The 14948-nt window shown below is 37.8% G+C and overlaps 1 protein-coding gene across 6 annotated transcripts in view; it reads left to right on the top strand.

Moving 5' to 3' along the window:
* LOC109085915 (engulfment and cell motility protein 1) overlaps positions 1 to 12788 on the top strand; it is a 76208-nt gene extending 63420 nt beyond the window's left edge. For all 6 annotated transcript variants that reach the window (XM_042776917.1, XM_042776914.1, XM_019100400.2 and 3 more), the window contains 6 exons: positions 4634 to 4797; positions 5508 to 5620; positions 9888 to 9995; positions 10092 to 10174; positions 11442 to 11519; positions 11632 to 12788. In XM_042776917.1, coding sequence (XP_042632851.1) covers positions 4634 to 4797; positions 5508 to 5620; positions 9888 to 9995; positions 10092 to 10174; positions 11442 to 11519; positions 11632 to 11832 — 747 coding nt within the window. In that variant the 3' untranslated portion in view covers positions 11833 to 12788. The remainder of the gene's footprint in view (positions 1 to 4633; positions 4798 to 5507; positions 5621 to 9887; positions 9996 to 10091; positions 10175 to 11441; positions 11520 to 11631) is intronic.
* The last annotated feature ends 2160 nt before the right edge of the window (positions 12789 to 14948 follow it).

Genomic DNA, 14948 nt, shown 5'->3' with positions numbered 1-14948 from the left:
CCAGACTGTACTGCATCTAAATTCATCACTTGGTCTTTGCTGTCAGGGTTTCCAGCAAATGATTTTTCCGTTAATGATATCTATTTGTCTTTCTAAGAAATAACCACCACTTCTATGATAATAATCATTAACAACAATAAAAAAAATCGTTAAGGGGGAGGAAATGGCATAATTAGCATGTCAATTGTGGAATGGATAAATGTCCCTTTTCCTTTTTGTGCCTGATTGCCCTGTTGGGTCCACAGACCATAACAAGCAGAATGAATGTGAGGAAGGATGACAGAGACGTGCAAAATAGGCTTTCCAGCCTCTGTAAATTGTAAATTTTGTTTTCTGTTCCTTTCCATTTGAGATTTGAAGTCTATGATCTAAACACTATTTGGGTGATTGACAGGTTGTAAATGATGATTCTTGCATTTGCAGTGAAGATTTGAGTGTTGATGTGACTCCCTAGGCTAATTAAGCAGCTTTGACTTTGACTTTAAAGAACCGTGTCAACAGGAAGGTTTTGAATTTGATTCTAACACCATGTCCTAACCAGACGTGACCCATGATAAAAGTTATCAGAGTTTTTGTCATAACCAGCTGCAATTGAGATACACAACAAGCAATGGAACTCTATTTCTATTTCTGCAATGTCATGGCTGGAGCAACAACATACACACTTTGGCAAAGATAATAGGTGCTGATTTGGTACTTTATTTGGTGTTAAAAGGGTCTGATGTTTGAATATCATGTTGCGTGACCTTTTTAGCCATACTGAAAGCAACTATGAATAATTTAATTTAAAATGAATATAAATGTTAAAACTGTCAACTCAGTGTATGTATTTTTTTATAATGTTAAAATTGCGTAATAAATGAATTAGATTATGTACTTTCAGACACTTTTCTGAGTGTCTGTGGATTTTGATTGATTTTGTTGCATGTTGTGTCTGATGTGGACAGACAAATTGGAATCTTGTCACATTGTATCAGGTTAGGACTGGTTTAGTGTAAAGTTTGATCAAGGATTTGGCAAGTCTGCTGAGACAATTCTGTGGCTGTTGTCATTGTTTGTTTTAGCAGCGCATGCAGAATGTTTCATTACAGACGTTTCTGTGTTTATTATGCATCAAATTCCGTACAAAATATCAGGATCATAAATAAAGATCATCCTTTTCTAGGCTTTGTTTACAGCAAAGCTGCTCATAAACTTATATGTGACTCATCTTCTTAAATCAATAAAAAACTCTTCTGATGCGACTGAATAACGGCATTTGCATAATTACAGGTAGAAAATAAATATGACTATTAATTATGTACTGGTGTGAAAAACAGAGAGGCATACATGTGAATTCATGATGGATAGCTGTGCGAAGTTGTAATTAAAATAAGACAGGAGTGATAAATCTTGCTGCCCTGATTGGAGGCAGTTTTGATTGGCTGTCTGGAAGAGGGAGGTGAGCAAACTGCTGTAGCTGCAAAAAGGTGCTGCCAAACCAACTAGTGGACCACTATATGCTTCTATGTAATAACATTGTTTTATATTTTTATTATTTATTTAGATTTTTTTTAAATGATTGGTCTGTGCACACTTAGGCCAGATAGACATCTTTGGGCATTACATATTTTTTACATCTTGATGGAAAAGTATTGCAATGCATAAGCATCCATCTTTAACAAACACATATCACTTTCATATTGGATTAGTTTCTCTTTTTTCCCCCTATTTTTTTTCTGTCTGCTGATGGTTATTCTTTCGCATTTGGATGCACATTGGTTTCATTGCACTGCATATGATCTTACAGTAAAAAAGGCAGGAAAACCTAATTATAATGTATCACTATTTTACTGACTCATGTTACAGTCTAGTTTACAGTTGGTTTGTTTGTCTGTTTCTTGTTAACGTTTGGCTTGTGTACCATAGCCGTTTGCTTTGAATTGGTTGGACCCCACAGCACAAATAGTTGGAAGCTTTAATCAGCCAGAAAATCCATTTATTATATTTTTTCAGCTGTTCAGTAGCCAGTTTATTGGATATAAAATTATAAAGGGATATAAATGTCTTCTACGGCACTTGTCTGTAATGGCCCTAAAATTCGTATTTGTTTACTTCGGTTTTCTCAGTGTAGTCCAAGATGGCAGTATACGAAATCTTGCTGTTTTTTCTGCCATTTTATATTAGATATTATACTGCTAGGTGTCGTAGCACAACTCTATTCATGGCCTTTAATGGTACTGGCACAATCCCACAAGCCCATTCACTTTCCAAAGATATTTCAGAAACACTTTATTATTAAGATTAATTCCTCATTTGTTGTGCTTGTGGGAAACAATAGATTTGTACAGTGGCGTTGTAGCTTTGATGCTCAAAAGCATTAAATCAAAAGTATTGAAGTGCCTATGTATAAATATAAATCAAAATATATAGTCCAATGCAGAACAAGTGTGCTTTCAATTTTTTAATTCACAAGCGCACAAACATGCACAAATACACACACATTCATTCTTCCCCACTGTATGTCACTCTGTATTATCTGCAGGCTGACACGCAGTGGGCGAGTGTGTTCTGTGCATTTAGATCATCGGGAGAGGAGAGGCGAGAGAAAGACAATAAGGATGGCAGGGCAGTTGAAGACTCGTACACTTCTTAGTGAGGCTGTGACACACTTAGTGCGTTTGTCTAAAAAAAGGTCCATTTCCGCTTTATTCACAAATATCACCGCCCACCACATCAGCAGCTGAAATTCCACTGTTCCCCCATATCACCTCATCCTCACGAATAAAAGGTCTGCTTCTATTTCAGCCATCACGACTTGATTTAAAGAGGCTGATAAAAGGAAGTGAGAGACCGCCTTGGATTAATTAATTCTGAACCGTGAAAAATCTGCCAATGTGCTCAGAAAATTGCTTCTCCTGCCATAAGGGTTTGTTTCAAGTGGAGACGTTTCCCCCACCCACACCCCACAAAAACCCCTCAAAACCAAATCCCACTTAAATGCTACTAACCTATCCGAATGGAGCCGTCTCTGGTTTATCCCACCAGCAATCACTCCTCTCATTCTTCAGGTAGTGATTTGGGAGAGGGCCCTGACCTTGGCCCAGTCTTAGCACTAATTAAACCTCATCTAATCCTGCTGCGGGGGCCAACGGCACCTGCTTCTCTGGATGACTGGGAGGGGATGCATGCGTGAAAAGCAACTGGACTCGGTTCCAGCTTCCCAACTCATCCTTCACTGTGCTCCCCAGCTAATCACCGCATATAATCTGTAGCCTAAGGCAAGATTTCGAGAAGTGATGTTTGTGATTTCGAGCTGTGTGTTATTCACGCATCACTGGGAAAGCTGTAGCTCCACGGCAGCTGGGCATTTCTGTATCTGAGGATGAAGGAAAGCTGTTGATGTTTTGCTGCATATGGGTGAATTCTTGTGTCATAGTCCATTGCTAACTGTCACTTCTGTTTGTTTGCATTTGAATCTTTGAAGAACAACAATCCCCAAGACAGCTGTCATGACTCCACATGAAGAGCTTCTTCAAAGCAACGTATGTGTGCTCTTGATGGAACCAATACCTGTGAAAACAAACAAAGCTTCAAGACTTGCCTACTCTAGACATTATAATGTATTTAACATGTAAATATTAACATCTTAACTGTATGCATGACTCATACCCTGTAAGTCATTGGATCCTCCCCAAGTGGTGCACTTGATGTGGACTTGTAATCATGTAGCTTGTGTTCGAGCCCATTTGTAATATCCCATGTCCTGTTTGTTATTTTATAAATCAGAAGGGTTTTGTTGAACTGTGTTGAGATTCAGAAAAAACTGAGCATAAAAACTGATTTTAGATCAATCAAAAGCTCAAGACTCTAAAGCACTTTTGCTCAGTTTCATTGTTGGCATTTACGTTTTTGAATTTTGTAGGACAGTGATTAAAGAAGCATTAGGGAATCTTATTTAAGATGCATGTAGAGTAGTGTCTAGGGTAGGTATTAACTGATTTTTGTTTAAGGATGCATTGTATCATAAGGATGCATTGTATTTTAAAAGCTTTTTATTTGGAGTTTAAAAAGCCTGTGAATGCCTGTCCAGGTGCTTAACAGTAATGTGATTATGCATAATATACTGTAAATGATTTTGTAAGAAAGGGATTGCTAATAACATTAATGTATTGAATTATCTTACCTGTGTATGTGTGTGTGCATTTTGGTGACAATGTTTATCAATTCTACACCCAAGACTCTTCTTTATATACATTGTGATTTTCATTTTTTATTTTCATTCACAAGAGCAGCATTCACTCTTTTCCTTGTCCAACTCTCACATTTTTCCTAATCTATTCTGAAACCTTTTCTCTGAGAATGTACTAGACTGTACAATACTGTCAAAATGTTGTTTTTGACTCCAAAACTAATTATAGGAATGTAAGTGTAAGGTTTTTAAAATCATGATCATAAGAAAAGCACATGGTCAGATATACTCGCCTTGTGCTGTCATAATGCCGAACTGTTTCAGTCAAAGGTCTTAACTTTTGTCTTTGTGTGATTCAAAAGCTGGAGCCAAATAAAAGCATGACATAATGAGTACTGTAGTGTCTTCCTGGATGCATAAAATGATGTCCTAAATGATGAACTCTGTGTTTATGTACTATAGGTGATGCAGGTGGTGAAGGAACAGATCACTCGTGCTCTCACGATCAAGCCTAACTCTCTGGATCAGTTTAAAAGTCGTCTGCAAAATCTGAGCTACACCGAGATCCTCAAATTGCGCCAGTCCGAGAGAATGAACCAGGAGGATTTCCAGTCCCGGCCCATCCTGTGAGTCACTAGAAACTCTTTAATTATTTGAAGCACTCATTTCCCACAATCAGACTCACCCAGTTTTGGTCCATGTGTACTGCACCTGTGTCCCACTCATGATTGAAAACAAGCCTTTAAATGCAATTTCCACTGAAACTGCAATGGCAATAACGGCAATGAAGATAACACTAGTTCATTACTCATTAAACAAAGAGGAGTCTCCATTAATTATATTAAACACTGCATTACAGTAATCATTTAAGCTGGAATGTACAATCTCAGAGAACATTCTGTAACGTCCAATGTTGGACTCACAAAAATCAGTTTTTGTAATCTATGACAAAATTAAATGTAAAAAAAAAAAAAAAAAAAAACTATAAAACAAACAGATAAGCCAATTTGTTTTCACAGAATGTGAACAAAATATTTTCTTTTCTCATGAATTACTTAATAGCTAAATTACATTAGAGAGACCTTTAAATGCTAATTAATATAGCAAAATTCTGTTTTAGATTTAAAGCAGCACAGTAAATTTGCCAGTAGCGTTATCAAACCACTAAATAAAAGGAATTTTTTTCTGGCTCTTACAGACTTGTACAAAGAAATGTCTAAAGACCAAGTCTCTATGTGACTTTATAAATGATGTTGTTGAGTCTTTCTTGGTGTTAACTGCCAGTAAAAAGGTGTACTTTAAACGGCATTCATGTGATCCTCTGCTGTTTCTCCAGGGAGCTTAGGGAGAAAATCCAGCCAGAGATCATGGAGTTGATCAAACAGCAACGCCTCAATCGTTTGTGTGAGGGCACCTGCTTCAGGAAGATCAGCAGCCGAAGGAGACAGGGTAAGAAACACACACACTGAGCATTAGGGTGAGGAAGTTATTTTTGTTCTTTTTTAAACCATTTTTATTCCATAAAGATTCCAAGTAGTTTTTGGAATGAAAGATTCAAAGCTGCCTCTTTCTGTCCTAACCAGCAGCTATAAACAACACTACATTTTGTCTATTGCTTGAAATTCTGTTTCTGCATGTCAATAGACCTGGCCACACAGAAAATGCATTGAGATACAATTCTTCACCTGTATCAGGGCTTGAGATTGCGACCGTTTTGGTCACATATGCTCCCGAAATGTAATCTGTGCAACCCCAAAATATTTTTGGGAGCATTTGTGTGAGTGCACATAATTGTTGTGGTGCGACCTGTCTTGATTTCTCTGCTAAATATTTGTGAATTGCTACAGAGTATGTGCCTCTGTATATTGATTATATAAAGAACAAAGCAGTGCAGTGCATTGTTTACAGCGGTAACCAAGGAAACGCTCTATCATGCTGTTCCATAAGCGCCACCTGCTGTCAGAGAGTGAAACTGCATTTTCATTCAGACCGTCTGCTGTTTTTATTTTAAGCAGATGTTTTATGTAGCATAATTTCACAAAGTTAAAGTCAGACCTGTTTTTGATTCAGATTTTGAAATAATACATTCTAATTTGCATCTGAAACTGGTCATGTATGCAGCATCTTTGTTTGGATCATGATTAAAATGCTGTGGCTGTCTCTAATTTTAGGCTATGGATACAGACTGTAATATACCAAATAAACATCTTGTTCATTTACATTTTTATTGTCTCTCACTTTAAAAAAATAAAATAAAAAAATATTTTAAAAACCGGCAATCAGAATCAGCTTACTCGCTTCTAAAACATTAGCAATCGGAATGAAAGATCGATGCATCACTAACAAGAAATGCCAGGCCAAGTGTGTGGCAAAGAATTCAGGATCAGGTTCAAATAGTTTAAGCTTTTAATCATCAGGTTGTTGCCAGCCCTTCTGCTCAATTGGCAGTTGTGATGCTCCGTAATATTCAGTAGGTGCTCCTAAATTTTTGTTGGTGCTCCTAACTTCCTGAAGTTCGGAGAACCAGTTCTACCAAGTAAAAAAGTTAATTTCGACCTCTGTGTATACCATTAAACTTTTTCAAGAGTTTCATTGTGGTAGAAGATTAACATAGAATATTGCATGACAAATCCCTCAGGGTTCCCTAGGGAGAACCATAAAAAGGATGCTGTTTGGTGAACCAGCATAGAAATAAATGAAAATACGAAGTGTGTTCTTAGCATGTAAACAATATGAATTTGTCCTCATTCTTCTGAACATGTTTCTGTCATGTAACAGCGTTTTCACCTTCAGTTTCTTCTTAAAATTAGCTTACTCCTTGAATTGTGTCTGGTTAATACACAGTAAAAGTGTTTTCCTCTTCAAAATGAATGCACTTTCAGCTTTCAGTTTTAAACACATCAGCTCTGTTTGAGTATTTAGTTTACTGGAGCCTAGCATAACTTTCTAGTGATATTTTAATCCAACTATATTACTTCAACACACTCTGAAATTTATATGTTCTGTTTATATTTTTTATTAGTGCTATTATTAAACCGACAGCATGATTTAGCAAGCCTTGTCCGTTGCTGAGAGAGCGGAAGTATGGAGCCAATTTCAAACAAGCGCTGAGTGGTGGGAGTGATAAAGCTTACGCCGCAGATTGAAGAGTTGAAAGATCGTCCAATGTAATATCGCTTTTTACACAGGCTGGCTGAAGAGGAGGGCTGTCTGAGGAGCTCAGAGGGAGGCTTTATCAGTTAGCCTGGATAATTTAACACTCTTCACACTTCTACAGGATTAGATGATTCTGAGACTAGACACCTTGTCTGTCTCTTGCTCTCTGTCTGCCTGCCTCTCTCTTTCTTCCTTTCTCTCTCTTTTAGGGTCCCTACTTTCTCACTAAATCTCTCATTCATGCTTTCTCTTTTTTATTCATTTGATATTTTTTACACTTAGCCAGTTTCATTGCCTACATTTTTTAAAATGTTTTGCTCACAATCAACTATTCTGTTATCTGCCGAAGGTTGGTGGCACCCTCTCACAATTTGATTGACGTAACACATGTGCATTATACATGTGATAAATCATTATTTGCCAGTGGTTTCTGTGGCTCATGTTGCCTCAGTGTGAAAAGGTTAAGCAGAGTTCAGCTTTGTGCAACAAAATGAAGCTGTGACTACAAAGAGTGCAAACATTCTTGTACTTTTGTACACAAAGTTGCAATTAGATCAAATTAGGGTTGGGAATGTTTGGATGTTGAAATGTTGTGCTTTCAAACTCAAAGTATTCCAGTTATGCTGCATTCCAGGAATCTCAAAATTCCATTTGGTTTTTCAAATGGAATGGCGTTTGGCCTTAAGCATTATAACAGTGGTTATTATTGAGTAGGAGGTGAGAAATTCCCAATTCCAAGTTGTCTAGGATTGGATAATTACGGTGGCTTTGTGCGGTTGGTGCTTCCTGTGGGAAACCTCATTCAACAATCAATCAAATATAGAACCTACTGTATATCTCCAGTAACAAGGAATGCCAACTGCCTAGTAGTAACCAAGAGTTCAGTGACTGATTCTTGTCAGTGTGCATGTCCCATATGAAATAGCACTGAATATTTACCTTTGCCCATTTCCACATGTTTGAGGTATCCTGCAGTATATTGTATATCAGGATTTTCATAGCAGAGATAGCGGTTCTGTTTTTCATCAACTGTTATAGTAACCTTTGTGATAAAGTTATTACTTGTCAGTCAAGTCTGAATTACATTTCAATAGCACATTCCATGACATTCAGATATGTTCTGTTCTCTAATACAACCTGTACAATGAGGTTCCCCACAGGAAGCACCAACCACATGAAGCCACCACAATTCAGGTATCTTTAAGCCCAAGATAACCCAATGTTAGAAGATTTCTTTTGTCTGTGCACAACTAACCTTTTCAGCAAGCTTTCAAGCATTGCTCTTAGACGACAGAATGAAGGTGCACCTGTGGCTTTTGAATGTGACAGGTGCTACATTGACATTTGTATTCCCTATTGTCCCCCCATAGTCTCATGCAGAACAAAATAATCATTCCAGTTCACAAAATAAACATTAAATATCCAACATTCAATCTCAAAAATTGACTAGGTTTCCTTTCTCTCTTTTAGACAGCAAAAAAAACCTTAAAATCTAAAACTCCACCAACCTTAAAAATCTAGCTCCAACCCTGGTTAAAAACATCTGAACTAGCTAATCAAGGTCTTCAGAAGGTCTGGAAGGCCCCTGCCAACCCTGAGAGATTTAGTTATATTGTATGGAAACAGGGCCTGAACTAGCTAATCAAGGTCTTCAGAATTCAGAATTACAGGTTTAGATTTGGAGCAGACTGTAGCTAAACTCTGAGAGATTTAGTTATATTGTATGGAAACAGGGCCATGAGCTAGGAAAAAAACAGTGTTCATCTTGAGGTTATTGAGATTTTAAGTTCTTAGTCCTAGATTCAGGTTTAGGTGCATGCATGATAGCTGAGGAGAGGGCACCGGAGCACTAGTATTCATCAGACTTCTCTTAATAAATAAAAATTACTTATTTCCTCATCAACATTCTTCCTTCTGTTTCTTGACTTGTGTATGTCATCAATTAGAATAGAAAGACAGCAAAGCCATCTACAAAGGAAGCCCCTTTTTCCCACAATCAAATTAAAACATCATGCACATAAAACCTCTGACATCTCAGAATGGGCTCAATCTCATAACTGCATCGCTGTTGGCTGCAGTATCTGCTGGCTGTTCATCGCACATTCGTAGTGGTGGATAAACAGCCTATTGAGCTGGTTTGTTGGTAAGCTGAAGGTATGGAATTGTGCAGTGATCAGGCTGTTTACTGCACACTCTTTATCTCTTTGGGTGTGTGTATATGCCTGAAGTACCACCCTGCAGGACACTCTTTCATCCCGCAATGTTATTTATTCTGCCAAACTGCTATTCCCAGTAATTAGGATTTGGATTCAGGCACTAGGGTCGAGTGCCAGCCATGGCCTTCTAGTCTATATGTGAGCAGTCCTGGCAGTGATCACTTGTGTCTGCTTTCATTGGGGCACAGGAAGATTCAAGAGGAGATTGGGAGACAATTTGCCAGTCATGGCTTTGCCCAATCCACAAGTAAAGGCAAAAGAGTATTAAGTATTGTACTAGAATGAAAGATAACATGTTAGCATTACATTGTGGAAGACTGACCCACTGTTATGCTTTTTTACAGACAAGTTCTGGTACTGTCGACTGTCGCCCAATCATAAAGTTCTCCACTATGGGGATCTGGAGGAGAGCCCTCAGGGAGAGGTACCCCATGATTCCCTACAGGACAAACGTGAGTACAGCCTGAATACTGACCATGGTATAGTGGCTTCACTTTATAAAGATGGCCACACCCTGTCTTATTAATTATTCTTTGTTCCTGTTGCAGTTCCTGTGGCTGATATCAAAGCTGTTGTCACTGGTAAAGACTGTCCACACATGAAGGAAAAGGGAGCTCTGAAGCAGAACAAGGTGAGTCCTTTTGTGTGTGCTTGATGACAGAGAGCAAAAAATGCTCTTGAATATCAAAAGATCAAATTTTCCTTTGATGCACTGGTGTGTGGCTTGGTGACAATGGATGCATTAGTTATGCCTAGTAGCTCTGTGAGTAATGATCATCAACTCACTTCAGTTTCAAAGTCACCCTTTCTTCTTCCCACAGAATAAAGCAGGCAATATCAAATTTATGCCACAACTGTAAATAAATGACTCCCTGTTGACAAAATTGATTTAACTTGAAGACAGGATATCAAGAAAAACTGGATCTTTCTGGCACAGCCAAAAGGTTGTTGGATCCCCCTAGTCCTGATGACACTGACTCTAAAAAATGATCTGCATCAGTATTGTTTTTGTCCTTTCTTTAAGCAAGATTTATCTTAATAGGATTTTGACTTGGAAAATAACTTCCTTCATCAACTGCTGAAGAAGAGATTGTTCTGTTTCTATTGTCTCCATTGTCTGTAATCTCATCTCTGCATGGAGTAGCAGGAAGATGCTGTGGGCAGAATGTGAGGGGTCAGAAATGTTTGTCTGCTCTCATTTTGGATGTGATGATGTAGCTCTCATCCAATGATCCTTTAAGCCATTTGGATGATCCAGTTTCATCCTTTTTTTTTAGGTTAGTTGACCCAAATAAGACAATTAGAGATGATGTGAGGGCTGATTCTGTGAAGGCTGATAAGCACCAGTAATGCCTCAGTGTTTGCCACAAAAGTACATCCTTTTTCTGTGCTTTTGTTATCATCTTATTTACCACCCTAAACAGGTCTCTAGAAAGGTCAGGTGGTCTGAAAAGTGTTGATAAGATCTGGGTATAGACATTTCAAATGTGCCACAGAGAGAATTAGTTTGTTGGCCAGTTGAACCTCTTCTTACTTGAATTGGTGACTTTTTGCTTGTATCTCCATAATTTTGACAGGGATTTACAATTGCCAAATGCACTAGATACCCTTTCTGGCAGCTACCCCAAAAACTCCATGTATTTTCCATGTTGAGTCAATGAGATGGAAGTATTTTGTTACTTCAAGCCTTGATGCACTTCCGGTGCTGATCATCCTACTGCTGTCTCTTGGTGCCCAGCAGGAGAGGCCTGTATACATACACACACACACCAGATTGGACCATCTGCTGTTGTAATATGTTCGCAGAAGATCTGCAAAAGTCACGCAATAGGAGGCACACAAACACAGCAGCCCCATTAGCATTTGACAGACGGTGTCAATTCTTTTTCCTTCTCTAGGAGGTGCTGGAGCTGGCTTTCTCTGTCCTCTATGAATCTGATGAGTATCTAAACTTCATTGCCCCTGACAAGCATGAGGTGAGCAAATGCCAACCGCTATCTAGAAAGTGGTAGCTGTTGTCCATCTTTGGTGTGATTTGGACTTTGTGCATGCTGTGGTTTAATATTATATTTTCTGGCCAATTTTCAGTACTGCGTGTGGACAGATGGGCTGAATGCACTGCTGGGGAAGGAGATGACCAGTGAGTTCACTCGCTCAGACATGGACACTCTTCTTAACATGGAGATGAAGCTCCGCCTCCTGGACTTGGAGAACATCCAAATCCCCGAAGTTCCTCCCCCAATCCCCAAAGAGCCAAGCAATTATGACTTTGTTTATGACTGCAACTAATTCCCTTTCACTGGACTGACTGATTTTTCCTAAATGCATACTGGAAGAAGGACTTTTACAAAAAGTTAAAGAAAAGAAAAAAACGGACATCTCTTTCCTGCTAAAACTCACAATGGATTTGCTAAACATAATGGACTTTTCTTGCACGGCCTATGAACCATCTGGTCTGGTTGAAGAATCATCACAAACTGGTCCTCAGGTCCTAAACAACTCTACTCCTGTTGCAGTCGTTTCCAGACATCTCTTTGTATGGTTACATTCCTTAAACAGCCCACCTGCTCTGGCTTAAAAATGGTTATGTGTCAAGAATTTTTGTCCCATCATAATTTCTGGCTGTTCGGAGTGGGATGCTCCCTGTAGAGTGTGCAAAATGTCTAGGGGATTGTGGCATGTAGCACTCACTGTAGTATGTTTCTCACTCCAACAAGCGGCAGCTATATTGCTAGCAAAGTCCAAGTTTGTTCTTAATGATTTCTCCAAGTATCCCATTCATGCCTCTTATACTTGTAGACTGTTAAATTAAATAGGCAGCTTCATGCAAGAGGTTGCCTCTTTTGTCTTAAACCATACCTGCTATGTGCATACATTACAATTTTGTCTGACTGTGTTGCAGGCATGTAGATATAGCTCTTTCTTCACTTTACATCAACTAGACTCATGGCAGACTGCTGTAACATTCCAAAGCAATATTGAGCTTCTGTTTTTGTAAGCTGGTATAAACTTTCGTGATATTCGTGATTGCTGCCAAGTAGTCAGTATTATACATTTTGAGTATGTTTATTAAGGAATTTTATTTTCAGGGCCGTCAAATTTCATTTGAACTTTAATGATTAATTTAATTTAAGATTGTGGGTATTATGATTTATGATTTTTTTTTTTTTTTTCACCCCTCATGTTTGTTATAGGTTTAAGAACGCAACATCCTGCTGTTTACATTAAAGATTGATTCCAATTCAGTTTGTAGCTTCAGCATTTCTTTATCAAGTTGTCTTTACATTACCTAATAATCTTTTGGTGTCCAGTCCTGCTCCAAAACACCTGCCTGGAAGTTTCTACTTGAAAACCTTGATTATCTGGTTTAAGTATGGTCGCAGCTAAACTCTGCTGGAAGCTCTTTCGTCAACATTTGACTGCATCCTAAAAAAAAACAAACAAAAAAAAACTTTGCTTTCTCTTTTCTTAATACCCCCTGTCTAGTACTTGTACTAATCTGAACAATGTCTGAAACTTTGTATTACGATCACTTGCTGTGATGAATCACTTGTTGTATTGCTCAATTGTAAGTCACTTTGGATAAAAGCGTTTTCTAAATGAATAAATGTAAGGTGGCCCTCCAGGAAAAGGACTGGACACTCTTCATTTATATATACACTATGTATTTCCTTGTATTGTATATTTTTCTGTAAAATATTCTGTATGAGTTTGTGGGAACCACCTTCAATGAGAAGTGATATCCAGAAGATTTGTATACCCTTTTTCCTCTCCTATTACACAATTAAGAAAGCGGATTGCTACTCACAAACAAAAACACTGGCGATCACAGCTTTCTGCATTAAATGATGGACTCTGAGCTGACTCAGAGCGTCCAAGAGTGTTCTTTACAGCTCTGTGTGTTAATAGCAGGGCCAGGATAGCAATAATCTGTAGTCTGCTGGTCTGTGTAACTCCAGCATTTATAGTGCCTTTCTCCTCCTCACTGCCTTCACTATTTTCTGAAACACCTGATTTAAACTAACAATTCACCTACAGGTATGTTAACATGCAATTCAGGTTGTCTTTGAACATCTAGAAAAGTTCCATTCTTGAATCTGATCACAATCTTTTGAATCTTAGCAATTCACAGTCTTATTTACCCCTTAGCAATAGCATTTTAAACAATGACATCTCTTGTAAAAGCTAGAGCGCATAAAACTTTTGTACTAAGCATGTCCTTCAAACATAGATAAGAATCTTTTCTCTCTTACGGAGGGTGCATGCTTGACAAAACAGCAAATAGATTTGCTTAGTGAGTAGAAATGATGCAGCAGGACCATCTCTGCATTATTCACACATGAAATTATTTGGAATCCTACATTTCTAAAAGTGCTGAAAGTATAGGCTATAAAGTATGTGTCCCAAATCGAACTTATGCATACTTGCGCTCTAATCTATGTTTTTTTTTTTTTTTGATGAATAGTGCAAGTAACACATTCACACTAAAAATTCCAAAAAGAAAAAGTGCACTTAACCAATTTTTTTAATTTACTATAGAAAGACGCTATTGTTCAAAAATTCAATTTTTGATAGAAATTTATACTACTTTTTACAAAGTAGCATTTAAGTCAAAGCATCAAGTTAATGCTACTTCACGAAGTGTTCCATTTAAAATACAATGTGTTTACTCACACTTCCATGTTGGTTCAATTTTGGTTATAAAAATGGCAACAATGAAAAGACTCTATTAATTGTGCTCTCTGCTGAGAAATGAAGTTCCATGAATGTGTGCACTACTGTAGCATGGATTTAACCAGGATAAAGGGACTAGTGGAAGGCTTAGAGGAACACCTGAGCAAGTGGACAACTGAATTTTGTAATCTTAATTCACAGGCCCTTATTTGGTCACTTTATTGAAAAGTCTACAGCAGGTTCTGAAACACTAAAGAGAAGTCTCAGGAATGCTCATCTTGTAGACAGAATTTCAAAAAACACTGACAAAGAAAGGAAAAATTAGAACAATATTATGGATGGATGATTTTACATTTTAGATGTTATGCTGGCTGAAAATGTCTTATATCCCAGGTTTGTGAGAAGGGGGTTGAAACTTAACCTAAACATCTTAAAATGCCTGCTTGTGTATTTAACTTGATACACTATTTTATAATAATGCCAGGACTGGAAATAAGCAGCGAACATCTCAAATGGGCCATGCATCATGAGAATATATTTCATGAGCCACTGACTATCACTGGTCTCATTGACCTCAAAATTTATACCAAAAATCCTTTCATTTTGAAATACAGAGCAAGTAGTTTCAAGTTGGTTACATGTTACCAATTTGAAGATATATGAAATATAAATATACTGACTAAAGTAGAATTTCAGTGGAGAAAAAAAAATTAATAAATAAAAAACCGCTT

Source organism: Cyprinus carpio, chromosome A19 (assembly GCF_018340385.1).
Source record: "Cyprinus carpio isolate SPL01 chromosome A19, ASM1834038v1, whole genome shotgun sequence".
Taxonomy (NCBI): Eukaryota; Metazoa; Chordata; class Actinopteri; order Cypriniformes; family Cyprinidae; genus Cyprinus; species Cyprinus carpio.
This window is presented reverse-complemented; position numbering and strand designations above follow the sequence as displayed.